Here is a 27,432-nt window from a genome sequence, read left to right as displayed (position 1 = left end):
TTTGTGTTTGGTTCCGACGAAAATGGCGGACGAGCTGGAAAGGGTCCGAATTTCAGCTGCGGAGCTGCGAGCAGAAGCGTCGAGTTTCAACACACACGGCGATGATGTAAAAGGTTTGAGCCTCTCTAAATGTTTATAACAGCTTAAGAACGGAAGCAGTCGAAGACGAGCTGTATTTTGACATGTCACGTCAAACTTAGGGCTGAGTTTGCTAATAGCTACCTAGCATAACAGTTACCAACAGTCGTCGCTCATGTGGGCTGAACGGCGCTTGTTTTGAAAATAAAAAAGCTTCAGCACATTTTGCGTGTTTTTGTTACTACATGATAATGAACGAACTCTGCCGTGTCTCATAACATATATCAAATAAATAAGTTATACGCATCTTAGGTTGTATTAAGGGCCAAATGTACGCTAACCAACTTACTACACGCCACTGAAGGTGCCAACTTTTTGAAGTAACGTTAACGTTGGGTCTTTATTTGAAAGAGGTTTACCATCCTCGACTCATCAACTTTACATCACGATTTAACTATTTCTCCTTGCATGTTTTTGGTAATTTTTTTATTTCTGGGTTAACATGTTACGGTGAACATGCAACAGGTTGTTTTTCTCAGGTGCCATAATACTTTTTTTCCGATTAATTAATGCATTAACGTTAAATATCGTCATCTTTTTATGTCTCGTATGAAGTAAGTTAGTATATATGGTGTGGTGGCTCTCAACTAGGAAGCCTAGAAGATTAAAGACCCCAATTCAACAATTGAATTAAAATACGTTATATATATGCCATTAGAGGACAAAAATTGTTAAAATACCAAAAGTATTTTTAAATTTCACTTACATAATTTAAATCCTGATAATAAGAACATTAATTTTTAAGATTTAACCCTTTAAATTACAATATTGTAATTAAAAGTAATAAAACTTATTATTTCTCATATTTTAAATATGGTTTTTGTAGCATTACAGTTATAGATCATTCATTCAATTTAAACAAACATATTAAATAAATAAATATTATTTAATTGCCAAAGCAATGAATAATCAAGATAATATTTATTTTAATTCAACCCTCAATAAACATAAGTTTTTCTAGTTATATGGGCTGAAATATTTAGTTGCATAGAGATTGTGAGTAGTACTTTATATTTTAGTTTTTAGCCTTTTTTGTTTAGGCCCATTTAACCTATTTTTAAAAAATCATTTTAAAATCAGGTATTGTGAAATTGTGTAGTCTAAACACAAGATTAATTTTGCATGGGTGTCCAAACTCGATCCTGGTGGGCTGGTGTCCTGCAGATCTTGGCTCCAACTTTTCTCAACACACCTGCATGCATGTTTCTAGAACAGGGGTGTCCAAACTCGGTCCTGGGGGGGCTGGTGTCCTGGAGAGTTTAGCTCCAACCCTAATCAAACATTTCACGCAGAATGCGCATGTGTGGCCTCAAATTGTATCGATATGAAAGATATTGGATAATACCGAATCACGTTGGGGAGTCATATCAATATATCCCCAGAACTCTATATACCGCCCAGCCCTATTAGCTAGCCCAGGTGTGTTTGATTGGGGTTGGAACTAAACTTTACAGGACACTGGCGCCCCAGGACCGAGTTTGGGTACCCCTGATTTAGCAGTAATTGATTAAACAGTCTAATGAATTGGAGTCAAATTGATTTAAAAAACACTGCCCTAATGTTCTCTTAAGCTAATAACTTTTATAAAGAATAATTTTTATGCTTTTTTTCCTCAGATTTACGAGAGGAGGGTAAGAAGCAACGTCAGCGAGACAGTAAACGCCCAGATTTGCAGTTGTACAAGCCTGGGGTTAGCCATCCAAACAGACGTAAGGACAGTGCAGAAGGAGTCGGTTCAGACACTGTGATTCAACCTGATGTTTTTGGTAATGACCCTAAAATGCCAGACGACTCTCCGACCAGTCCTGTATGCTCTTACATGCCTGACACAGGCAATGAAGACAATCTAAATGACCACAGTAAGCCAGAAACCAATCATAAAACTGATGTACATATAGGTGATATAAAACACAAACTAGTGGATGGAAATGCTGTTAAAATCATTGAAAGAGCTGGTACGACTAAATCCCCAAAGCAGTCACGAAAAATGCGCAAACCTGATCGTCAGATATATCAACCAGGGGGGCGAAGATCTCAGGGAAACAAAGAGGCTGGGACAAGCAAAGAATTAGACAGGTATCCAAGTAGAGAAGAAGAAGTGGATGGGAAATCTGTTGAAATGCCTTCAAAGTGTGAGAAAGAGGAAAAGCGTAAAAACCGGCGAGGTAAAAATGACCGGAAAAAGCAAGCAAGTGTAGAAACTCCCTCTGCAACCAAAACTGAGAACGCTGTTGAGAATATCAGCCATAAAGTCAGCAATCTTCATTTAGAGACTGTGGAAAGTAAAGACAGAGGTGGGCAGGATGATTCAATCCAGAGTAAACCTTCTGAGGAAGGCCGAAAAATCCAGACAGGAGGAGGAAATCGAGGAATGGGAGAAGACAAAAAAAAGGAGAGAGATAATGGGAAATCCAGAGCTGGAAAAGAGAAAGTTAACAACCAGGTTTTTGCCAAGAAAGAAGAAGGGGAGGCCGGGGGGAAAGGCTCAGAAGCTCCTCATCTTGAAGGGAAAAAGCAAAGAAATTTTGGGGGCAAAGAGGCGAGTCGTGACCAGAATATGAACCGTGAAAAACAACAAGGGAACAGGCCAAGAGAGAAAGGAAAACCATCTGAGCGAATGGATTCAAAGCGAGTTAACGCTGCTTCAAAACGATACTCTCAATCAGACATCCGGCGGCCTCGAAACCGCACCTACAGCACCAGTTCGGCCAGTAGCGGGACCAGTATGGACGGTCTTGCTGAAGCCGAGAGATTGAAAGCAGAAGGTCAGCAGTTTTCTGCACGCACTTTAGAGAGAGCCACCGGACAGAGGGAGTTCATCCGAGGAGGTCAAACCCGCTCCAGAAGACGCACGGCCCGTACCTTGTCCTCCACTGATTCGCTGGAGGAAAACGAGGTGTGGGAGCGAGAAGACAGAAGAAGCAGAGCTGCTGAAGAAGCCAAGAGCAGCACTCGGAAGGAGGGAGGGATCTTAAGAGTGTCTTTAGACAAGCGGGAAGAGCAAGCGAGCCGTAAAAGCACTAGAGGTCGTGGGAGAGGCATCCTGGTGCTTCCTGCCCACACCGACCTAACACAGACCCCTGATCCTGTACCCCCACTTGGAGGAATGAGAGGAGGAATGGGCCTGGGCAGAGGAAGAGGTGGCCGTGGAGGAGGGACCAGACGTCTGTGGGACCCAAATAACCCGGATAAGAAACCAGCGCTGGTGTCAAGCCAACAATCCCAACATGCATCTCTACACCAGGCTTTGTATTTACAGCAGGGTGGATGTGGGCCGCTGCACTTTCTGGACACTGATGACGAAACTGTAGGAAGTCCTCCAGTCCGGCAGGGGGAGTTCTTTCAAAATCAGCAAGCTGCAGCAATGGCGTACTACAAGTTCCAAAATTCAGACAATCCCTACTGCTATCCGGTGTCAGCCAATTCCCCAAACACCCCGCCAAGATATCCGTACCCATATCACATTCCCTACCAAATACCAGGCTCTAATGGGATGTATCCCGCCTCTGCTATGCCATCTTTTTATGGACCCTACGGACAGGGTGGGCCAGGTTACCCTTCGCCGACAGGATCTGCTTTGACTCCAGAGGAGGCAGAGGTGCAGACCAGAGGAGAGCTGGGAAAGTTTCTTCGGCTGGCTGACAGTCAGGAACTCCAGCTCAGTAACTTGCTGTCCCGTGAGCGTCTGAGCCAGGAGGGACTGGAGAGGATGGCCCAGCTCAGGTTTGCATTCAAAACTGGAATTTGTCGTATTACAGACCCTACAAATAATAATGGCCAGCCTTATGAGGTTTTCCTCTGACTTGTTTCTTTCTCTTTTGGTGTTTTTTCAGGGCTGAGCTCCTGACATTATATGAACGGGTGATTTTGACAGACATTGAGTTCTCCGACTCTCAGAACCTGGATCAAGCCCTGTGGAAGAATGTGTTTTACCAGGTGATAGAGAGGTTCAGGCAGCTGCTGAAGGACCAGAACTCAGACACAGCCCCGCAGATTAAAACCATGCTGATGACCATTCTGGAAGAGGTAGACATTTTAATTTTTAAATGTATGATATAATATATTAAAATTAAATTGCAATAACATTCCACCATAGTATAGGTTTGCACAATAATGGAATTCTGTACTAATTGAGACTGAAATAAAAAAAAAAAGTAAATTTCCCGTTAATATTTGAGTGCTGTTGAGCACGTTCTTAAACAGCGCTCATTGCCATTGTGTTCACATGCTCAACCGAAATGACTGTGACAAGGTTATTAAAACAAAAAAAACGAAAACTCGAATTGAAAAAAACATTTTTGGTTAACTGAAATAAAAATAAAAAGAGAGTTTAAAAAAAAAAAACTAGATCTAACTGAAACTGTATTGTGTGCATACAAAACTGAAACTAACTAAAATTATAGCTAAAACATCCTTCGTTTTCTTCTTTATAAATGTATTTAATACATACTTAGAAGTAACGTTAAATCTATAAACTTTGCGTTGCCAGGTGTTTGACCGTACAGCACCTCGGAGTCAGTAATCCTGATGCCATGGTGATGTTTTAGCTGACTGAAATTATGATTGCTGACAACATATTTTTGAAATATTCAGTCCAAACATAGGAGGATTGTCACAAAAGATCCAGTTCTCGTTAAAAATCTGAACTTCCCATCAGTACTGTGTATCTATCCTCAGAAGCAGCATTGCACACATATTTTACTTAGGACTGCTATCTTGTGGTCTGTTATATTTGAATTTGAGAATGAATAGATGGTAGTGTTTTTGTGTCGAAACAAATGTAGCCTATCTTTATTATACAATATTTATTGTGATGATTTTGAATCTTGCACCTAACAAATATCCTAATTTCCAAAAAAACAACAAACATAAAACTAATACTAAAACTAATAAAAACTAAACTAAAACTATTAAAATTTTAAAATTTAAAAACTAGTAAATCTCTCTCTAAAAACAAATTGAATCTAACTGAATTTGAAAAAGTCTAAACCAAATAAAAACTAAAACTAATGAAAAATCCAAAGTTATTATAACCTTGAACATTAACTAGACGTGAAGGTCATCAGTTTATCGAACTCACTGCTGTTTACTGAGTGTAACCACAGATACAGGGACATTGGATCGTTTTAAAGCCGTGATTCATCAGGGGATCGCTCGTATGTCAGCATCAGAGGATCGCTCGTATGTCAGCTTACAGACAAATTGAAATTTTTGAAATGGGAGTCGTACTCTCCACTTTTGAAATGCTTCAGTGTCCCTGTATCTGTTGTTACATCCAGTAAACTGTGGTGAGTTCATTGATGACCATTTTCTCAAAGTTCTCAATTTATTGCTGAAGATGCTGACCTGACATATATTTTTTATTATTAAATTATTATCATTGTAGACTGAAGTAATTGACAGCTATGTTTTGTTCTTTTTTTGGGTTATAGGGTTTGCGGATGGATATATTTAAAAATTAATAAAAAATATTCAAACTAAATTATTTTATTATGTATTATTAAATTATAATCATTTTTGATAGGGCAAGTGAAAATCTTTTCTAACTGGGATATTTGAAAAAAAATCTATAGCATTTAGCCCTGTATAAGTCTAAAATGTCATTCATAATGGTCTTAAAAATGTCTTTTAAAAGTCTTAAATTTAACTTGATAGGCCTGCAGAAACCCTGTTTTGGGTAAACTATCCTTTTGATATTTTTTCTCATCCATACGCAGTGAACTCAATGAATCATTTTACAAGATTATTAAGATGTTACTGGTCTTTATAAAAGTCGTTTTACTGTTTTTCTAACAAGATTCATGGATGATGTAGTCACACGTTAAGGTGCCATAATATTTTATTGCTTTAGGGGGCAGTATTCTTTGATTCGCTGCTACAGAAGTTGCAGACTGTGTTTCAGTTCAAGCTGCAGGACTATATGGACTGCATGGCTATACGAGCAAGACCTCTGCGCAAGACGGTATGCACTTTGGATCTTTCTAACAATATAATGTTATGAATATGAGCTGCAACAACCATCCTAAAAAAAAGACAAGCGTGACCGAATCCTCTTCCTTTTTCCAGGTGAAGTATGCTCTGATCAGTGCCCAGCGCTGCATGATCTGCCAAGGGGATATCGCACGATATCGAGAACAGGCTAGTGAATCTGCTAACTACGGAAAGGCACGCAGGTATGTTATCTTGGCCAAATTAAAACAACACTCCTTCAGGATACACACATCAAACATTTTGGTGTCTGCTTCAAATAAAATGAACAGAAGGGATTTTCTATACATAGAAAACGTATTAAATTGAATTAAAGTGTCTAGGTTTCAATTCATCGTCATTCAGTATAATAGATGTAATGTAAACATGAAACAGTTGTACAATTATGAAAAATACATGTTCATACTAGATTTTGTTATTTGAAAGGATTAAACTCTTGCTAACGAATGGGCAAAACCTAGTAGTTTTAAAGATTGGCAAAGTATAATGTTTTTTTAAATTGAATATTGTGTAAAAAAAGCTTCTTTTCATTGCGTTCTTTTTATTGTATTGATGTATGGTGATTTTGAATTAGTGCAGAATAAATGTGTTTGTCTTTGTTCATGAAAATCATAAGTTAAAGGTGCTGTATGTAAGTTTTTGACTTCTAAAGCATAAAAATATAATATGTTTGCAGATATTTAAGAAACATGCTAAGTGAATATTCTTGTTTATCTGAAGGCAATGCTAAAGTCAGATATTCTGCTTTGAAAATGTGAGTTAGGTACTGGAACGGCTGTCTTTGTTTTGATCTCTTTAACCCGCCCAATGCCACTTTAGCCAATTATATTTCAGCACCCCTTGGTGGAAAACCGACCTCTAGTGAATAGTAACAGCCTCCAAAGTGAAAGGCAGATTCAGAGATCCACACGAGGTGGTTATTAATTAGCAAATAATATAAATATTACAAACGCAAACATTAGGGAAGCAGGTTACATTTGTAATCCCGTGTCCAAACAGCACGCTTCGTGATGAGATTTGCAGTAATAAGCAGTTTGCCTATTTGCACCAGAAGAAACATGACATAAATTTAAACAGCCATTCAGAAGCACAAAATAGTGCACTTACTGCACTTCAACGAAATGGTAAGGTTTATAATCTAATTAATACATATTAAACCTCTTTAACATTATTAAATGTACATGCTGAATCACTGAAATGTGTTGGCTTGTTCAATTCAAACGGTTAATTTTATTTTTAAGATTTGAGGTGAACTATCTGCTGCTGCTTTCAGTATATGCCTGTAAATATCATGTAAAATGGCATTCAAACTCACATTATTAGCATTTAACACTGAATAAAGCACATGAGCCATACCTGAGGAGATCATTGTCAGTTTATTCAGTTTAGCAGCAAGAAATAGAAGCTCTTTCTAAAAAACTTATTTCAGGTGTTGGTTAGGACAAAAACTCCTTTTAATATGGAAAATATTCCTTCTATCCCGTAGTGTTGTTTCTATTTAGAACATGATTTCAATCAGCCTTAAATCAGCCTTTAGGCTCGATAGTCAGGCACACTCCTATTGATGTCGACAATCTGGCAACCTGCATTTTACGTGTGTTTTGAAACTGCAATACCTAGTTAAACCAATGGGTGTCAAACTTACATACTGCACCTTTAAGCTGTGTAGTGTGGTTGCATTTTCATTTTTAAATGTTAACCATTTATTTGTCTTTTTTCATGTGCAGTTGGTATCTAAAAGCACAACAAATTGCTCCAAAAAATGGACGACCCTACAACCAGCTGGCCCTGTTAGCAGTGTACACAGTGAGACCAGAACACTCTTTTGTTTTGACGTTTTAAAATACTATTTTAATGTAAAATGTTGTGCTTTTTTATATAGATGAATGAATAGTTTGCCTTTCAAACGGATATTTCACCCCGAATTTGTTACTCACCCCCACTTCATTTTAACGAGCTTTCTTTCTTCTGTTGAAAACAAAAAATTTAGGATATTTTGAGGAATATTGGCAACCTGTAGCCATTGACTTAAAAGAAAATCCAGTGGCTACTAATATATACACCAATATATTTCTAAATATCCTATTATGTGTTCAGCAGAAAATATAATAAAAATTTGGAGTTGAATTTTTAGGTGAACAATTTTTTTTCTCAAACTGGCAACAAAAAAGTAGTCTTGTCAACTAAATATTTTATTCCTTCATTACAGTTTTATTATTAGCAATGAAGACTGAAAACAAAAGGTAAACAAGTCCTTTCTTCTCCCGTCTCTTATTTAGAAGCGAAAGCTGGACGCTGTATACTATTACATGCGTAGTCTTGCCGCCAGTAATCCGATCCTTACAGCCAAGGAGAGTCTGATGAGTCTGTTTGAGGAAGCCAAACGCAAGGTACACGTTAACACTGCTGCTCAAGCAGACTAATCCAGCATCCTGTGTCTGAGTGTCATATTGGTGTATTTCACCCAACTCAGGCTGACCAGATTGAGCGTAGGCAAAAGCAGGATTCAGATGGAGGTACTCGTGGTCCTAAAGGCCATACTGGTGGGCGTCGAGGTGAGGATGCAGCCCGTGTGGAGATCTGGATCCGTCCGAGTGAGGTTTCAGGCACGTCTCGTCCAACGGGCAGTGAATCGGGAAAAGACTCTGAGCAGGATGGCGAGCTGGGGGCTTTGAGTGCAAGTGATGTGAGTATTTTCGGAAAAAAAAAAGTAATTTGCTTTGTTTTTTTGGTCACATTTAAATCACAGTTGAGTTATTCTTTCACACTGTCTTTTATCTGAACTTTCACTGTTTCACTGAAATTACAAAATAAATGCAAATAAAATGCAACTTGCTAGTAAGTGGTACAACAATATCTTAGTTGTAGAAGTTTTAGATAACAGTTAAGTTGTTTTAGAGGTGAGGGAGCCGACATTATCAAGTACAGTTGTGCTCAAAAGTTTGCATAGCCCTTGAAGGATTTGTTTAAATGTGAATAATTTGAAAAAAATAAGAGAGATCATACAAAACGCAAGTTATTTTTTATTTGGCATTGTACCAAGTAAGATATTTTACGGGAAATATGTTGACATAAAATTCACTACATAACAATCTAGCTGAAATTATTCAAATAACTCCCAGCAAAAGTTTACACACCCTTGTTTTTCAATTCTGTGTGTGCTTTGTGATGGTTGTTTATGAGTCTCTTGTTTGTTTAGAACAGTTGAACTGACTGCTGTTCTTCAGAAAAATTCTTTATTTAATACAGTGCACAGCATAATTGAGTACAGCCCATTTTGAAAATGAATATTTTTCTCCATTTCTCAGTGAATATAGGCAATGTATTTTAGTGTATTTAAACAAAACAGATCGATTAAACAGATATATTTAATAAAATAATATTTTAGTCACCAAACATATTTAGAAATTAGAGGATAATACAATTAAATTCAAGCAAAATATTGCAAAAAAAAATTACAAACTACAAAATTTCAACTAAATTGTTGTCTTTTTTTGCTTCTTCTGATTGTTCCTCTTTTTTAAATTTTGTATTAAATATTTTTCTATATCATATAAATTTGGCTGTACTAGTATTTGGTCTGTTATTGAAAGTTATTTTGTTAGATAAGCTCCAGATTTGTCTTCAGTACTGACTAATCTAATGTATATGAACAAATATAATATTGTATAGCTTCCTATTAAAAATATGAACTTAAAAGATTGTTGTACTTGTATATGCTGAGCACTGTATGTAATTCTTAATTATTTTAATAATTTCAGCTAGATTTTTGTGTAGTGAACTATATGTAAACATATTTATGTAAAATATATTACTCGGGACAGTACTAAATAAAAAGTAACATGCATTTTGTATGATCTCTTATTTTGTTCAAATTATTCCATTTTAACAAATTCTTCAAGGGGTATGTTGACACAACTGTATATCACTTCGCAAAAAAAAACACGTTGAAACATTTTCAGTTTGATGTAACAAAATAATAATCTAGTTATGAAAGTAGGCATGGGGGCAGTATAACATTCTGACAATATAATAACCTTGGATGAAAACATCACGGTATTGTGATTATTGCTCTAAAATATATTCCTTTTTAAATGTCTTGGTAAAAAAAAAAAAAAAATTTCCCCCATTGAACACAACATATTTTAATTTAAGAGATATTTCAAATATTTTGGCACATTAAACATGTCAGGCTAAATAATAAGAATAAATCATTGACATCTGCTATCTTCATTAGTTTCAAAAACACTGATTTCTTTTGGCATCTTTGGATGTCTTTCTTTTGTTTGGATATAAAGCAGAAAATTTTAGCAGTTTTAAAACCTTGATTTTGAAGTTATTCTCCCATGCCTATGTGAAAGCAAAAAACCTCTCTGGATTAGTTTTGTGTTTTGACATTCATAAGACGTTAATCAGCATGTGAGAAAATATGGTATTTTATACAAATATTTGCTACATGATATTGTAAGTTAATTTTAAGTGAGCTACATTCTAAACACTATGTTTTGTTTTTTTTGCTGAAGATAATCGTTCCAAACAGTGCTGGAGCAGAACATTTGTAGAACGTCTCAGGAATGAATGACTATTGAATGAATCAGTTATTCAATAATCCAATGATGCATTCACAAAGATAGTCACATGCTTGATTTCTAAGTGATTCAGTCGATTCAATAAATCATTCGAATTAATGATTTAGTGAGTCACTCATTATGGCTAGCCATGTAAATGACATTTATTTATCAATTACAGTCCTAAACCAGTCAGGACACCAGTGCAAAAACACAATAAACTGAATATTGTTTACCCTGTTCAACCTGACTACCATTTTGTTGTGTTGGTGGCTGTTTTTGTCCCATTGATAACATAATTTTTAATCGTGCATATAATCATGCATTCCTGATTGTTGGTAGTTTTCCCTGTTGGAAAGAGGTACAGTTTCTCATTTTTACTGTTGATCATCAGTTGGCACCATTAACCCTTTAGTTAAGCCTGTGCAGACAAGTTTATGAAGATCTATGGAGGAAAACAGCAAATTATAGTTTGTGCGCATAAATATACTTACTATGTTTTGAGAGCAGAACTGCTTTTATTTAGATTTTCTCAGACAAGGTAAGTGTGTAAAGGTCTCTCTTACACTCACACACTTTCCCAAACTCACTAAACACTATACTATACATATAAAAGCCAGAAACGGCACTGCAAATGTTGATTAACAGTAAAAATCGCTAATTTTACCTCTTCCCAATAAAAACCCCACTAACAATTAAGAATGCATGATAATATGGTGTCAGCATTACAATCCAAAAGTTTCGTTTTAATAGAAGTCAATGGAGCAAAAACAGCCATGAGCATAACAAAAGAGTAGTCAATTTGTCCAGTGTATTGAGGTTTTGAAAACTTGCTAAGCATTTTCCCAAAATATGTGTCAAAATAAGAGTTGTCACCCAAAGTCATTCCATTTGCAGAAACCCAGAGAAAGTTGTGGCCAAATTAAGCCTCAAAATCACCCCTGAGTGGATGAAAACATCCTCAACAGCATAATGACCTTTTTTATTGAAAAAGAAAAGTAATATTGTGATGTCTTTTTGTCAATATTGTTCACCCCTTATATTTAAAATATCTGCTGACTGATACAATTTTTTATTTTTTTTTTTTTATATCTCTGTTAAAAAAGCTAGCTAGCAAGATAGCAGCCTGTTGCACTTAAGACCCGAAATACTACTCTGAGTTTCAAAAGTGGCCATAAACAGAGACAGACACGCAACCTCATGAGTACAAACCCCCGCGCGCATTAGGAGAGCCAAAGAGGTCACATCGAGTTGTTTATGAGTCGCACAGGATGAGGCTGACTATGAGTCACCCATCAGTGGCAGAAAAGGGCATCATTGTGCCATGATGCAGCCGTCATTTCGGTAACCTTGGATATTTCAACGCGTCAGCAATAAATGCACACTTACACTTTCAGAGAGTTGACCCTCCACCCTTTGTTTTGCAGAGGTTATCAGGTTTTGACCCCCTAAAGGCAATACACTGATTTATTAAGTGAGAGTGTTTGTCAGCTAATCAATCTCCTCTTCCTGTCATCTGATTTTTGATCATTTAGTTGAGACTTGATTGGTTTCAGAATAGAAAACAAGTTATTTTTTTACTAAAAGGAGTAGTTGCTGTAATTACAGCAATTCCAGCTGAAATGACATTTTCTCATATATATTTTTTCTCGTTTTCTTCACAGCTCAATAAGAGGTTTATTTTGAGTTTCCTGCACACTCATGGAAAGCTCTTCACTAAAGTAGGGTAAGTCTTCATTTTGTCTGATACAGCTTAATTCAAATAAGATTTATTCAGGGGGTTGGCCAATTTTAAAAGACTTATTCTGGGAAAATTTTCTATAAAATGACTAAATCATGTAATTGATATACTTTATTTAGGTAAGTTCACTCTGTTTAAAGGTGCTGTATGTTGCTGTAAGTTTTTAACTCGTTTAAAGCATAAAAATACCATAATATGTTTGCAGATATTTAAAAAACACGCTAAGTGAACATACTCCGAAAAACATTACTAAAGTCAGATGTTCTGCTTTGAAAATGTGCTTTCTGTGCTGGAACATCTGTCTTTTTTTTTGGTCAATTTAACCCGCCCAACACCAGTTTAGCCAATTAGATTTCAGCACCCTGCGTTGCCTTGGTTGAAAACCACATGTTTCATTCATTCAGTCAAGAAGGCTCTCAAAGTATGCATCTGCGACAAAATGCGACTCCGAAATTAAACACAGGTTATTAATTAGCAAATAATATAAATATTACGAATGTAAACATTAGCTGAGCAGGTTACATTGTAACCACATGTCCTAACAACACACTTTGTGACGAGAGTGATAAGCAATTTGGCTGTTAGGACCAAACAAAACATGATAGAAATTTAAATACAGCCATTCAGAAGCACAGAATACTATACTGCACTCCAGCAAAATATTAAGGTTTGCAATCTAATTAATACATATTAAACTGTCTGCTACTGCTTTCAGTAGTATGACAATAATTATCATGTGAAATGTAATTTAAACTGACATTACTAGCATTTAAAATTGAATAAAGCACATGAGGTGTACCTTAGGTGATCATTGTTCATCCTGTTGTTCACCTGTGAGAAATAGAAGCCATTTCTAGTTGGTTAGGACAAAAACTCCTTTAATCATGGAAAATATTTCTTCTATTGTGTGTTGTTGCTTTTAGTTAGAAAACAGTTCAAATCAGCCCTTAGGCTTGATAGTCAGGCACACTCGCGTCAATCTGGCAGCCTGGGCTTGTGTGGACTTAGAGGAGGAGCCGAGTGAAAATGTGTTTTGATCCATGAGTGCAATACCTAGTTCAACCACTGGGTGTCAAACTTACATACTGCACCTTTAAAGCACATTTAATAGCACAAAATTTTAATCCAATGGGCTGTACTGAAGCAATATGCAAAGAAAAAAGGGGGAAATTCACCATTAAATAAGAAAGAAAATAATAATATTTTTATGATTATTTACATTTTTGTAGTAAATTTGATGTGAAAATATGACAACTCTTACTTGCTAGTACAAAATATAATTTTGACTTTGGGTTTGAGCATTGATTGAGAATATACTCATTTGCATGATGTGTCATGTCATGGTCTTCAGGATGGAGAGTTTCCCTGCTGTAGCCAATCGAGTGTTGCTGGAGTTTCGAGCCCTCCTCCAGCATAGCCCCTCCCCCCTTGGCAGCACACGCATGCTGCAGATCATCACCATTAACATGTTCACCATCCATAATGCACAGATCAGAGGTAAAACTCTAACAGTTCCATAGTTCTTGTCTACTTCATTGACAATCTTTCCTGTGTTTCAATTTGCCGTGCCTCTCAACATTTCCTTGTAGCTGAAGGCCAGGGTGAAACTCGGTCTGCATTGGAAGAGCAGGCCATATCTCTGGGTTTAGCTATGTTTGGTCTGCTCGTGCAGCGTTGCACTGAACTCCTGAAGGAAACACCTGCTGGTGAGTAAACCACACATTTGCTGAAATTAAAAAATATACATTTCTGAACTCACCAAAAGTTTAAACTGCATACCACATAGACATTAAGATAAAGTTGTCACTGTTTGTACAGATTTTTACTGTTTTCCTTAAATTTACATCTGGGTTGCTAAGACTGTAGCTTAAGTTGAGTTCATTCATCCTACTCGCAGTAAAGGTGTTTACATGTGGATTTAGCATGCATTTTTGTCAATCCAATGATTTGCACCATGCTAAATACATGTGTAAATGGGGATTCCATTGAGCACTGGGGATAAGATTTAGCTTGATACTGGGCCTCAAAAAAATCCAAACAGTAAGGATGCGTGATGTATCTGTGTGCTTATTTTTAATATTATGGGCGTAAACTGATAAATGATGTGTTATTTACATTTACATGAGTTCATTTAGCAGATGCTTTTTTACAAATGAAGATAAAAGAAACATTTCAAATTATCAGAGAGCTGCATTATATAGATATGGTTAGTTTAGCAATTAAAAAAAATAGGTGCACAGAAGAAAGAGTGTCTCCTACAAGTGGTTTGTCAGCTCACCCGTGTGAAATGCAATCAGAATTTCCGAATGTTTTCCCAGCACATGGAGTGTTTATAAGAGAGTGTGTTGTGCATACGGAGAGGAAAGAGTTTGTCTGCTACAGGTGGTTTGTCACACCCTCTCATCTGCTTTAAGCACATTCATAATTAAAGTTTTCTAGAAAAAATTACACTCTTATGATATTTCAAATAAGAATTAATGTTATACAAAAACTTTAGTTCAGAATACTACAATATTTAGGATTCTCTATGTAAATGTCCCATTAAGTGCTTTTTTAAAATTCTGTTTGACATAATATCATCAGAAACATGAAGACAGGGTGGGACATAGATTAGCTCCTCCCCTTAAAAAAAAACAGCCAATAGAGTTTCGTTTTCATCGCAGCTCTGCCAGTGACAGTGGTTGAGCTCAAGTGCAGCAAATAAAAAGCAATGAGAAGCATCTTAAAAAGGGCAGGACATATCAGATACTAGAAAGCTAGATACTGATCGGTCAGAAGATTTGATGAGAAACTGAATTATGTGGTGTTTTGAGGAATTATATATTTAGGCTCCAAGCTTTTGATGTTTATATCTTCTAAATCCAAGTTTTTTCACTGTTTTAAAGCACACTAGCTTATTAATATCCTCATTTATTTTAATTTCATGAAACCTTTCATTTCTAATTTGGAATAAAAACTATAACTAATTATAAAAGTAAATATAGTCATCTTTAGAAATGTTTTTATTTTTGATAAACAAGCCAATGTTGTCTAATGACTTGCCAAGTTAACCAAATTAACCTGCTTAAGTCTTAAAATTGCACTTAAAACTGAATGCTAGTATTGTGCAAAATAACTAGCAAAATTGTATATACTGTCATCATGGCAAAGACATTAGAAGAAATTAGTTATTGAAATTATGAGTGTAAAAATGTGTTGAAAAATCTTCTCCATTAAGCATCTCTTGAAAAATATTTTTTAAAATTTTACAGGAGGACTTCTGCTGAATAATATAGTAATCAAAATATATATAATGGATTTTTTTCTCAATAGCCAGTGCGAAATGAATCTTTATTTTCCAGCTTTTTAAAAAATGTTTTACTTTTGTCCTTTGTCCTTTTTTTGTTTTTCCCAGAGCCGATCCCTGCAGAAGAGCTGGGCGAGTTTGATGAGATGGATGATGAGGAAGGAATGGTGCGAGTGTCTCGCTTCCCTCACGACCTTCGAGAGCTGCTACCCAGCATGAAGGTCTGGTCCGACTGGATGCTCGGACATCCGGAAAAGTGGAACCCTCCTCCAATCAGCATGCAGTGAGTCCCGCTTGCATCATGTTCATCTGACCATGCTGATTCAATGCAAGCTGGCGTAATGAACTGGAGCTGTCTGTGTGTTTTAGGGGAAGTCCAGATGTGTGGCTGTGTCTTGCGGATCTGTGCAACTCGTTCTCTCGAGTGTATCATGGGGAGGTTCTGCTGTATAAAGCGGATGCAGATGGAGAAGGAGACGAGGAGCTCAGAGTCCTTCAGCTGGAGGAAGACAAGATGCTATCTGGGTTTGTTCCGCTGCTCGCTGCCCCACAGGACGCCTGCTATACAGACCAGGGAACAGATGCGGTCAGTGATGTATTTTCATATGCTATATTGTAGGGCTGCACAGGAAATCGTTTTAGAATCGATATTGAAATTTGTGTATCAGCAAGTCACATCACAGGATCTGCAATGTTGAATTTTGGGATTATAGTTGATCAGGAGCCACAATCATTGAATATTTTTGCAATTATGGAGCAAAAGTTTATCTTTTACATGTGTTTTTAAGGCCTGTGACTGTATGAGCATATTAAGAGAGTTTAGGCATTAGAAATTGCAGCATTTGTAACTTTTAATAAAAAAAAATTTAATTTAATTATTTATTTAGTGAAGACTACGCAGTGCAGTTTTACCATTTGATTATTTCATTTCTGTGCCAGAATTCTTACCAAACAGAGCTATTTAAGTTATCTGGTGAAATTTTATTCGTAGCGCAATATATATTAAAGAAAAACAAAGCATCGCAATGTCAGATTTTTCCAATATCGTTCAGCCATACTTTTTTTACATCCTTGAGTGGTGACTTTTTTGTTAACCATTCATAGGACACTCTTTGGAAAAATCTCTGTATTGCCACTGGAGGTTATTACAAGTCCTTTGAAATTTTATGCTTTAAATTATATGTATATAAATTTAATCTCTCAAATTTTCTGGAATAAATGTTCTCTGAATTCTCAGTAAAATATAGTACTAATTAAACTCTAAAGCGACGGGTCATTCAGGCAGTCAAAGCACATGTTTTTATACTGTATTTCCTACACACTACTGGTTTTGGTTTCATTGTAAATTAATTTGTTTAGGCTTGATTTTTATGAATTATACAATTTTTTACTTATATTTTCATTTCTTTTTCTGTTTTGAATAATGTTATATTTAACACCTTTTTATAATCATACTACTATAATGATGATGATGATAATAATAATTATTATTATTCATTAATTTATTCATTAATCAGGGGTCCCCACAGCTGAATGAACCACCAACTTATCCAGCATATGTTTTATGCCAACTGACTCAGCCACTGCTTAAACCAGCGACCTTCTTGTTGTGAATAATAATAATAATAATTCATTAAAGCTGTTATTTTCATTGTATGACAATATTGACCCAGTAATGCTAATATTTACCATATATAATTACTATTTATAACATATACAGGTTTCGTACCATCATGAAAAACTGGATAAATCATGTATTTTGACATGGCATTTTCGAGGCCTGTAAGAGGTGTGGAAAAAAAACAAATAAAACCACAAATTTTTGAAAATTTGTTCAACATATCTATATGTAACAGAGGCCAGCTAGCGAAGTGCTATGCAGGTAAACCTCACTCAAAAGGTGCTCTAGGTCTTTAGCCACTTTGTTAGAGCAACCAACTCCCATGCAAAGAATCACCGGTTGGATCCCACCTCAGAATGGGTTGGATGCAGTGAGACCAGTGGGTTACATGTGGGGTCTCATCCGGGATGGGGGAGAGGTTTAGGGGGGTGAGTGTAACAGAAATCAGCTTGCGAAGTGCTATGCAGGTAAACCTCACTCCTCTGACCTCAAGAGGTGCTCTAGGGACAGATGCTTGGGCCATGGTTTTTAGCCTCCTTTTTAGAGCAACTGACTTCCATGCAAATAATTGCTGGTTGGATCCTAGTTCAGAGTGGGTTGGGTACATTAACACCAGTGGGTTATATATAGTTGAATATTTTTCAACAACATTTAAATGAATTGCAATTCTACAAAGCATTCAGTTCTAACATTTGTTTTTTTTAGTCATTTTCGATCATTATTATTCTGTTTTTTTTACTTGTTTAAAAGATGCATAAGTGTCTGGTTAGTTGTTGCAGCCTCTTCTTTACTGTCCTTGGACAATCACATGCTCTTGCATAACACATTATTGTGTAAGCATTATCAAAATACATTTTTATTTTGAATAGTAAACTACATAGATTGTCCTGTATTTTACTTTATATTTGTATTTAATTTAAGATGTATCTATCGACATTGAACAGTAGGTCATGAATGTTTGCCTGAAATACTTGGAAAAATCATGGGAATTTTAGAAGGTAAAATGATTAGATGATTAAATTCTTCTATACAAAGACTGCAAATTAATCGCATTTCAAAATTCCCTTTTAGGTTTTGGTTTATGAAATATTAAGTCCTGTTCATCATTTATTATTAAATGAGAGCAGATACCCATGGTGCTTTTCTCCTTCTGATGACTCAGAAATCAGACGGAAGGAAACTAATGAATCTAATTACCTCAGATACAGCTGTAATTATATATCATCTGTCATCGTATCACATCTGGATGCTTATTTTTGTGTTGCAGGCTATCGCTGCTGACTGTAAGCGAGTGACCGTTCTCAAGTACTTCCTGGAAGCCCTGTGTGGGCAGGAAGAGCCACTGCTGGCTTTCAAAGGAGGAAAATACATTTCCATGGCAGCACCTCTTACACCCAGCATAAACACAGAGAACAAGACGCAGGAGCAGGTACATCAAACCCACCATTAGCTGAACATAAAAGAGTTTTCATCAGTTTTCTCTGAATCGATGATGCTCGTTTTCCGATAACCCCTTGAGTGTACGCTTAAGTGTTCGTAGCACTGCTAGTTGTGCTGCTGTTTTCTCAGGAGGATGATGTGATCGTGGAGGAGTCGTCTCTGTCTGCGTCAGAAGGAGAGATTGATGGAGAGATGGAGGGAGATGGAAGCGAGGATGATATCAGAGAGCTGAGGGCACGACGCCACGCTTTAGCACACAAGCTGGCACAGCAGCAGAAGCGCAGGGACAAGATACAGGTACATCAGGATGCCGTCTGTGTCTGCTAGATCCAAATCACACTGTCCTGACACACAGGAAGCGGTATGGATGATGAACAGATTATAGGACATCACTTTAGATGGACAGGCTCCATGCGGCATGATTTGAGCCTTAAATTAATTTCTGCAATTTTTAAGGCCATAGAAAGTGCTTAATCTCGTTTCAGATACATTTTTTAATTTCTATTTGGGCAGATAACATACAGTTGAAGTCCAAAGTTTTTTATTATTCTAGTGAAATTAGATTTTTTTGTCAAGTAGCCATTAAATAAAGTGATTTTTAACAGAGCAAGGACATTTTTCACAGATTTTTCTCAAATGTTTGTTGTCTTGTGGAGAAAGTCTTATTTCTATTAGTTTGGCTGGAATAAAATAAATTAAATTAAATAAGTCAATATTATTATCTTTAGAAATGTTTTTATTTTTAATTGACTACAGAACAAACCACTGTTGTCCAATGACTTTAGTTCAACTAATTACCTTAGTTAAGCTTTTAAATTGCACTTTGAGGTGTATACTAGTATCGTGCGAAATAACTCGTAAATATTATGTAGTCATCATGGCAAAGAAAGAGGTTATTGAAATTATGATGTCTAAAAATGTGTTAAAATCTATTTTCTATTAAAAAGCCCTTGAAAAATAATTGAAAAAGAATTACAATTTCATAGGAGGAATAATAATTTGGACTTTGACTGCTTAATATAACAATAATAATACATAAAGTACATTTTTTTCCTCATTTGCAAGTCAGGAAAGAATCTTTATTTTTCGATTTTTATTTAGGGCTGCACAATATATCATTTCTAGCGTGGCCGAGAGAGCTCAACGTGCTGCAGTTTAAGAAAACACGTGCAATTACGAAAAACGCCAGTAAATTGAGAAAAGTTCTTCATCAGTTTGACAGCACACATGCTGCAAATTCTCACAACGCAAACCTTTTTTAAAAGCGGCCAGCATTTTCATACAACGCAAACAAATAAATGAAACATGCTGCATTTTCTCACAACACAAACATTTTACAAAAACTTGCTGCATTTTCTTACAACACAATGGAAATATTTCAAGGGGACCCTAAAACGTGATGTACCTGGATATTTAGATTATGGTTTTTAGGTTAATAAAAACGAAATAAAGACACAGCAATCGGGATATTAAAATAAAATAAAAGCTGAGCAATAGTCACGGCACAGCGGGGTCCGTTACGTTTTTGAGTTGATATTTCTGTTTTTGTGTTGTGAGAAAATGGAGGCGTTTTTGTAAGATGTTTGTGTTGTGAGAAAATGTAGCACATTTTATTGTTTGCGTTGTCTGAAAATAGGGCTGCACGATATTGGAAAAGTCTGATATTGCAATATTTTTTATTTTATTTTAAATATTGCAATATGAATACAGTTTTACGATTTGCATAATTTAGCGTTTTTCCGTGGAGTCACAGTATTCATGTACAGAAATTGAAAAATCTCAGTGCACAAAAATCTTTTGCTTATCTTGCTTTGTCTTGTTTCTAGTCCAAATATCTACAAATTTTTAGATCAAGTAAAAATATTGTTTTGTCTTCAACTTAAGAGATTAATTAATAAAACAAGTGAGGATGTCCCGATCAGGTTGTTTTGCTCTTAAGTCCGATTCATTTGATTTCGAGTATCTACCGAAACCCCATCCGATATTTGTATAATACATAAGAAAGAGGAGCGAAGAAACAGATCCAGGATGTTCCTTATTTTTTTTCATTTAATTCACCTTATTTTAACATTCAACAACTCTGTTAACAAACCGAGCACTTCTGTGAGGTAGCTTGAACAATCAAGTAATAAATAACATAAATTCTTCACTTTTGGACTTAAATGCAACAGTAAATATAAAAACTAACATCTCTACCTTGTCAGGTTTGAACCTGTTTCTGTTCGCATCAAGGATGTTTGCAACGTCACTAAAAAGTCTCATCGACTTTATAATACCTCCAGACCGCAGACATACTCGCGTTTTCCCACTTCAAGCTGCTTCCGTGTTCTTTAGCAAATCTTTAATCAATTAAATAGCTATTGATTAAATAGCAAATCTTTAATCAATTAAATAGCTATTGATTAAATAGCAAATCTTTAATCAATTAAATAGCTATTGATTATTTAATCAATAGCTTCTCTGCAACAAAGTGATGTCATGCCACGCGCGTTGCTGTTTCTGTGTGAAATCAAGAAACAAGTCTAACTCTGTACCACCGCATAACCATTGATGTGTTATAAAATAATGAGATGATCGGGAAGTAAAGCCCGATTCCGATCCAGTCTGAAACCGCATGATTTGGACATCCCTAAAACAAGTAAAACTATCTGCCAGTGGGTACATAAATTAATCTTGTTTTCACTTTTAAATGTAGGCATTTGAACTAGAAACATGACAAAAATTGAGAAACTTTTTTTACTAAATCATATAAATTCTGTAGAAATACAGTAATTAAATATTTAATTCTGTAGCTCGTAGTCTACTATAATTCAAACACAATACTGCATATCTTGCGACGTGACTATTGTGAATGGTTATATATTTTCAGCAATTTAAATGCTGAAACGATATTGTTCAGCTTATAAAGACTGCAAATGGCTATTTTAGTTAAAAGCACTGAAATAAAGTACTATAAAAATATTACAAACTCCTCCAAAATAATAATAATAATAATAATATTAATGTTTTTTTTAACATGTAATTTCACTGACTTCATGTGATCATGTTATAAAGTTACAAATGACATAACAGGCAAAATAGTAATCAATCATTTTTACAAACACGATGAGCATCATTTTGACTCAACAAAACAGATCAAGCTCATGTCCATTTAATACTGAGCTTTTATTGATAAAAGTATGTTGAGAATAGCAGTCATAAATAAAGACTGTCTGTTTGTGTGCTTCAGGCTGTTCTGCAAACAGGCGGTCAGCTGGAGATCGAGATCAGACCCTTCTATCTGGTTCCTGACACAAATGGCTTCATCGATCATCTGGACGGCTTAAGGAAGCTTCTAGTTTGTGGGACGTACATCCTGGTGGTTCCTCTTATTGGTGAGACCCTCTCTGAAGAGTAAAACAAAGCCTGTGTTTCCGTCTGTCTGATGTGTGTGTCTGACAGTGATCACGGAGCTGGACGGTCTGGCTAAAGGACAGGACAGTCGCGAGGGCGTTGGGAACGGTGCTCATGCCCGTCAGGTGCAGGACAGAGCCCGAGCAGCCGTCATGTTTCTGGAGAAAGCTTTCGAGTCCAAAGACCCCAGTATTCGAGCGCTGACCAGTAGAGGAAACACACTGGAGTCCATCGCCTTCCGCAGTGAAGACACCTCTGGACAGAAGGTCTGCTGTTTCTTGCTGTTATGATTTAATAAGTTGTCTAGGGAGAGTAAGTGTAACATTTAGAATATTAGATTATTACTGGAGTAAAACCACCAGGAAGAGTTTTACATTTTTGATCAAAAATAGAACTGAAAAACCATATTTAACTTTGAATAAATTTTTTGTAAGTTTAATCTATTTATATTTTATATATTTGTCTAAGTAATTTATTTATTTATTTATTTATTTATTTATTTATTTATTTTTTATATAATACGAATTTGTTTTTATCATGTAATAGTTTAATGTATATCCATTTGGCCACAAAATAGCCATAAGTTGCTGATGTGGCAATAAATATGTAATAAATAAATAAATAAATTACTGGAGTAAATGGATGGAAAATACACAAGGGCATATTGTTAACAATCATTTATTCTTCAATGAGGAAAAGAGTGATGAGGCCAACAAAAGAGAAGCATATGTGTGTGCTTTGTACAATGCATAAAAAAAGCAAACAGAAATATAATCAAACCAAAAGTTTCAGGGGAAAAGGAACTAGATTGGCGCCACAGCAACTAAAGAACTAAACAAAACCAAAAGCCACCAAAACTAGAACACAAGATCTCCTCTAAACTTCCTAATGAATACCAAAGTGTGAAAAAGAAACCGAAATCTTCAGCGTATGCGATGCCAATAACATAAACTCCCTGAAAGAATAAACAAACATACAAAAAGAGGCGCTCATCCACTTACCTAGTGTTTCTGAACAATATAAATACAATCAGTCTTGAATTATTGTTTTGAAACACAGCTCTTGAACTGATTCATGTTACTGAATATAAAAACCCTTTTTTCTGTTGAGTTCAAATCAATTAAAATGACTCGTTTGATTCTAATTAGTGAAACATCATTTTGAATATCATCACTGTATTTTTTTTGTTGTTAATTTCTTATGCAATAAGAACAATATAAGAAATAGAATAAGAAAATAATTGAACACCTAGTGTTTATCAGTATAACAGCATTATATATGATCCATCTGCTGAGGTTTACATCAGAACAGTATATTTTCTTAAAAGTGAGAAAACGGCAGAGTCCGCAGCATTAATGTTGGCAGTCTTTAGGGAGTGTAGAGGACACACACACACACACCTCTGTGCCGCACGAATGAATGAGTAAAAAAAAAGCTTATTGAGGCTGCTAAATACACATGGGGCTTCTTCAGCCTGTAGTTTGAATCACCTGCTCACTGTCCTGTCTGTGTGTCTCCTCAGGGGAACAACGATGACGTGATCCTGTCCTGCTGTCTGCACTACTGTCAGGACAAAGCCAAGGACTTCATGCCTGCTGAGAGAAGTCAGTTCACATTCATCTGCATTCACTTTTAACACATTTATCCAAGCTGAGTTCATGATGATGACACCACACCCAGCCACTCATTATTACTAAACAAACTGCAGGACATATACCATGGCTACTTTCCAAAGTTAATCATTTGAAGTCCAATATTTTAGCTCAATAAACACTAAGCTGGCAGCTTTGAGCAGAGATGAACCATTGAGTTTAAATAAGAGACCTTTTTTAGGGGTGATGATCAGTCGTTATTGATTTAAGTATTGGAATCTTACCTGCTAATTATAATCGATTACAGTCTACAATAAACAATCATTTTGGCATCAAGAGGAACAGAAATATAAGTTTTCTATTTACTATTTAAAAACATAATTGTTTAAACAAATAATTCAGATAATGTTATTTTAAGATTATTTTAAAACTTTGATTTTATAATAGGTGTCATTTAATACACTAAAGGGTCAAAAGTTTGGGGTCAGTAGGATTTGCTAATGTTTTAACATAAGCTTCTGCTCAGCGAGAAGCAAACATACAGTACATACATTTCAGCAAACATACAGTACAAACTGTAAGATTGTGAAATAGTATTGCACTAAAATACCTGTTCAAAAGTAGTTTATCGTTTAATTTAATCATTTATTCTAGTGATTTTAAAGATGAATTTTCAGCTTCATTACTCCAGTCTTCAGAGTTACACGATCCTTTAGGAATCACTCTATTCATTATTGTTGTTGTTATTATTATTATTAATAGTAATAAAAGCAGTAATGACTGGAGTAATAATTTCATTTGAAACGAATACATTAAGTAATAAATATATATTTAATAAATAAATATTTAACAATTTTTAACATTTATTAAATGTCGCCTTGATCAACAGAATAATTTTCTTTGGGGAAAAAAAAAACTGACCCCAAAGACTGGTAGTGTATATTTCATACTGATCACAGTTAAGATTATTCTATAATACATTTGTTCAAAACAGTGTAATCTTAATGGTGTATATAGCCACAGCCATATCCCCCTGCAGCCCAAGAACAGTTTACTCACTGAAGCTTAGCAGGGCTGAGCCTGGTCAATACCAGGATGGGAGACCACATGGGAAAACTAGGTTGCTGTTGGAAATGGTGTTAGTGAGGCCAGCATGGGGCACTCAACCTGCGGTCTGTGTGAGTCCTAATGCCCCAGTAAAGTGAAGGAGACACTATACTGTCAGTGAGCGCTGTCTTTCTGATGAGACGTTAAACTGAGGTCCTGACTCTCCGTTTTCATGACACTTCTCGTAAAGGGTAGAGGTGTAACCCTCGTGTCCTGGCAAAATACCCTCAATCCGCTCTTACCCATCATAGCCTCCCATTCATACCTGTCCACTGAATTAGCTCTATCACTGTCTCTCCACTCCCCCTATAGCTGGTGTGTGGTGAGCACATTGGAGCTGTTATCCTGTAGCTGCCATCACATCATCCCAAGTGGATGCTGCACACTGGTGGTGATGTGGAGAGACCCTCCTCATGATTGTGAAGCGCTTTGGTTATATGGCCAAACAGGATAAACGCGTTATATAAACACACATTACATTACATATATAGTTCATCCAAAAATGACAGTCAGTTGACAGTTAGCTTTCTAATGCTTATGCCATCATAGGCCATGTAGGTTTTTTTATTTCCCTCAGTAGAACATTAAAGAATATTTTTAGCTGAATTCGCGGTCCTTTGTGTTTCATATAATGCAAGTTAATGGTCACCTGTTTTTGAGATTAAAAATTAACAAATACATACAGGTCCACATTTTTCTTTATGCCAAAAATCATGAGAATATTAGGATCAAGTTCTATGGAAGATATTTTTGTAAATTCCCACTGTAAATATATCAAAACTTAATTTTGACGCCTTCAAAGGTGATTTACTGAATATTTAGTTAAAAATGTGTATTTTTTTTATGCCTCAGATTTCTGATTTTTGCATTTCGGACTAATATTGTTCTATTTTAAACCAATTATCAATAAAAAAAAGCTAATTTATTTTGCATGAAGACTTCCAAAAATTCACACTTATTACTGGTTTTGTGTTCGAGATGCACAAATGACCAGAAAATAAAGTTTACTAGTGTAAAAACATCTATATAAAGATGATTTGCAAAAGTCTGAGGTTTTCTAGATCAGTGTGTCCCAACCCTGTTCCTGGAGGCACACCAACAGTACATATTTTGGATGTCTCCGTTATCTGACCCATTAACTTCAGGTGTTGGTGTCTCTTCTGATGTTATGATAAGATGATTCAGGTGTGTTTGATTAGGGAGAGGTTGAAAATGTGGGACTGTTGGTGTGCCTTCAGGAACAGGGTTGGGAAATACTGTTCTAGATCACAGAGTTTGTCTTTTTGTTCCCTTCCATTAACATCCTGATCATTGTGTGTTTCCTATTGCTCCATCAGATGGTCCGGTGCGGTTGCGTCGTGAGGTGGTCCTGCTTACAGATGACAGAAATCTCCGCGTCAAAGCTCTGACCCGCAACGTTCCCGTCAGAGACATTCCCGCCTTCCTGATCTGGGCTAAAGTAGGCTGAAGCGCAGGCTTGAGCGACCGCTGAGAAACCAGTCATCCTGCGCCACAACAGCCGGAGATGAGCAAACACACAGAGAGGATCAACACACAGGGGAAGAGACTGCCAGTCAGTCCAAAAAGTGAGACACACATCGAGCCACTTTACAAAGAACAAGGATTTTCCCCTTAAACGCAGCGTGCATAGACAACCGCTTACTTCTGAGGGTGAGACGCACACGTAGCTGATTCAAGCAAGAGAACGAGGAAGCAGCGTCGGCTCTTCTGCTGTTTGGAGTGTGTGTGATAGAGTGAGTGTGGCGTCACGAGCAGGCGGATGCAGTCTGAAGGGCCTGTATTGAGGTGAGTGCTCCAGTAGGGGGCGACAGACAGTCTCACGTTCATCTTTCAGGCCCACAGAGGCCCTGATCTTTGCGTTTTTCATCGCCTCAGTGCATGCTTGGTTTGAGCTAAGCATGATTGTTTTAAAGCTCTTTATTTGCGTATTTAAGTTTGCCTTTTCAGTTTCGATAGTGTCAGATTGTTGGTTTCGTGGTTTAGTCGCAATATTCGTAAGCATCTTCTGCATCAATCAACAAATTAGCATTTTTGTGTCGGGGAATAATTTTGTAATCACTAATCAATCCACTCTGCTTTTTTAAAGAAAATAACTTAACACAATGCTCAAATCATCACAATTGAACATAAATCTCTAGTTTCTTCAATATTGATAACACCAGAACCATTTGTGAGCTGTAAAAGTAGTCATCAAAATAATCAAGGAAAATTAAACACGATGGATGCAGTTAATGAACATATATTAAAAAAAAAAAAAACACCATCTTATCTTGTTCATAGTTCAACGTCTTGAAATAACCCTTTTTTTTTTCCCTGTACAAGTCGACTGGTTTGTGTTTTGACTTTTAGTGTGGTTGTGTTTATTTTCCAGTTACAAAGCTGAAATATTGTAATTGTAATGCAGTGTCAGCTTGTTTTAGTGGTCAGCCTCAGCTTTCTGTGGTGTGGTCAGAAGAGGCCAGTATCTGATAACTCGCCTCTGATTACAAGTCTTCCTTATTTGTTTTACATGTTGTGGATTAAATTAATCTGAGTTA

At 36.2% G+C, this 27,432-nt stretch overlaps 1 protein-coding gene across 1 annotated transcript; it reads left to right on the top strand.

The window, feature by feature from the left end:
• smg6 (SMG6 nonsense mediated mRNA decay factor) lies at window positions 1-27,432 on the top strand. The gene is made up of 19 exons (XM_056466289.1): window positions 1-113; window positions 1,755-3,861; window positions 3,972-4,164; window positions 5,990-6,100; window positions 6,205-6,311; window positions 7,854-7,932; window positions 8,406-8,516; window positions 8,600-8,812; window positions 12,359-12,420; window positions 13,787-13,932; window positions 14,025-14,141; window positions 15,830-16,004; window positions 16,091-16,307; window positions 18,610-18,771; window positions 18,912-19,079; window positions 22,012-22,156; window positions 22,224-22,441; window positions 23,698-23,779; window positions 26,212-27,432. Exons 1-19 carry the CDS (start codon window positions 23-25, stop codon window positions 26,340-26,342), a joined length of 4,635 nt encoding a protein of 1,544 aa, XP_056322264.1. The 5' UTR covers window positions 1-22; the 3' UTR covers window positions 26,343-27,432.

This window comes from Danio aesculapii, chromosome 10 (assembly GCF_903798145.1).
Source record: "Danio aesculapii chromosome 10, fDanAes4.1, whole genome shotgun sequence".
NCBI lineage: Eukaryota > Metazoa > Chordata > Actinopteri > Cypriniformes > Danionidae > Danio > Danio aesculapii.
The sequence above is the reverse complement of the archived record's forward strand: the minus strand, read 5'-3'. Positions and strand labels throughout refer to the sequence as shown.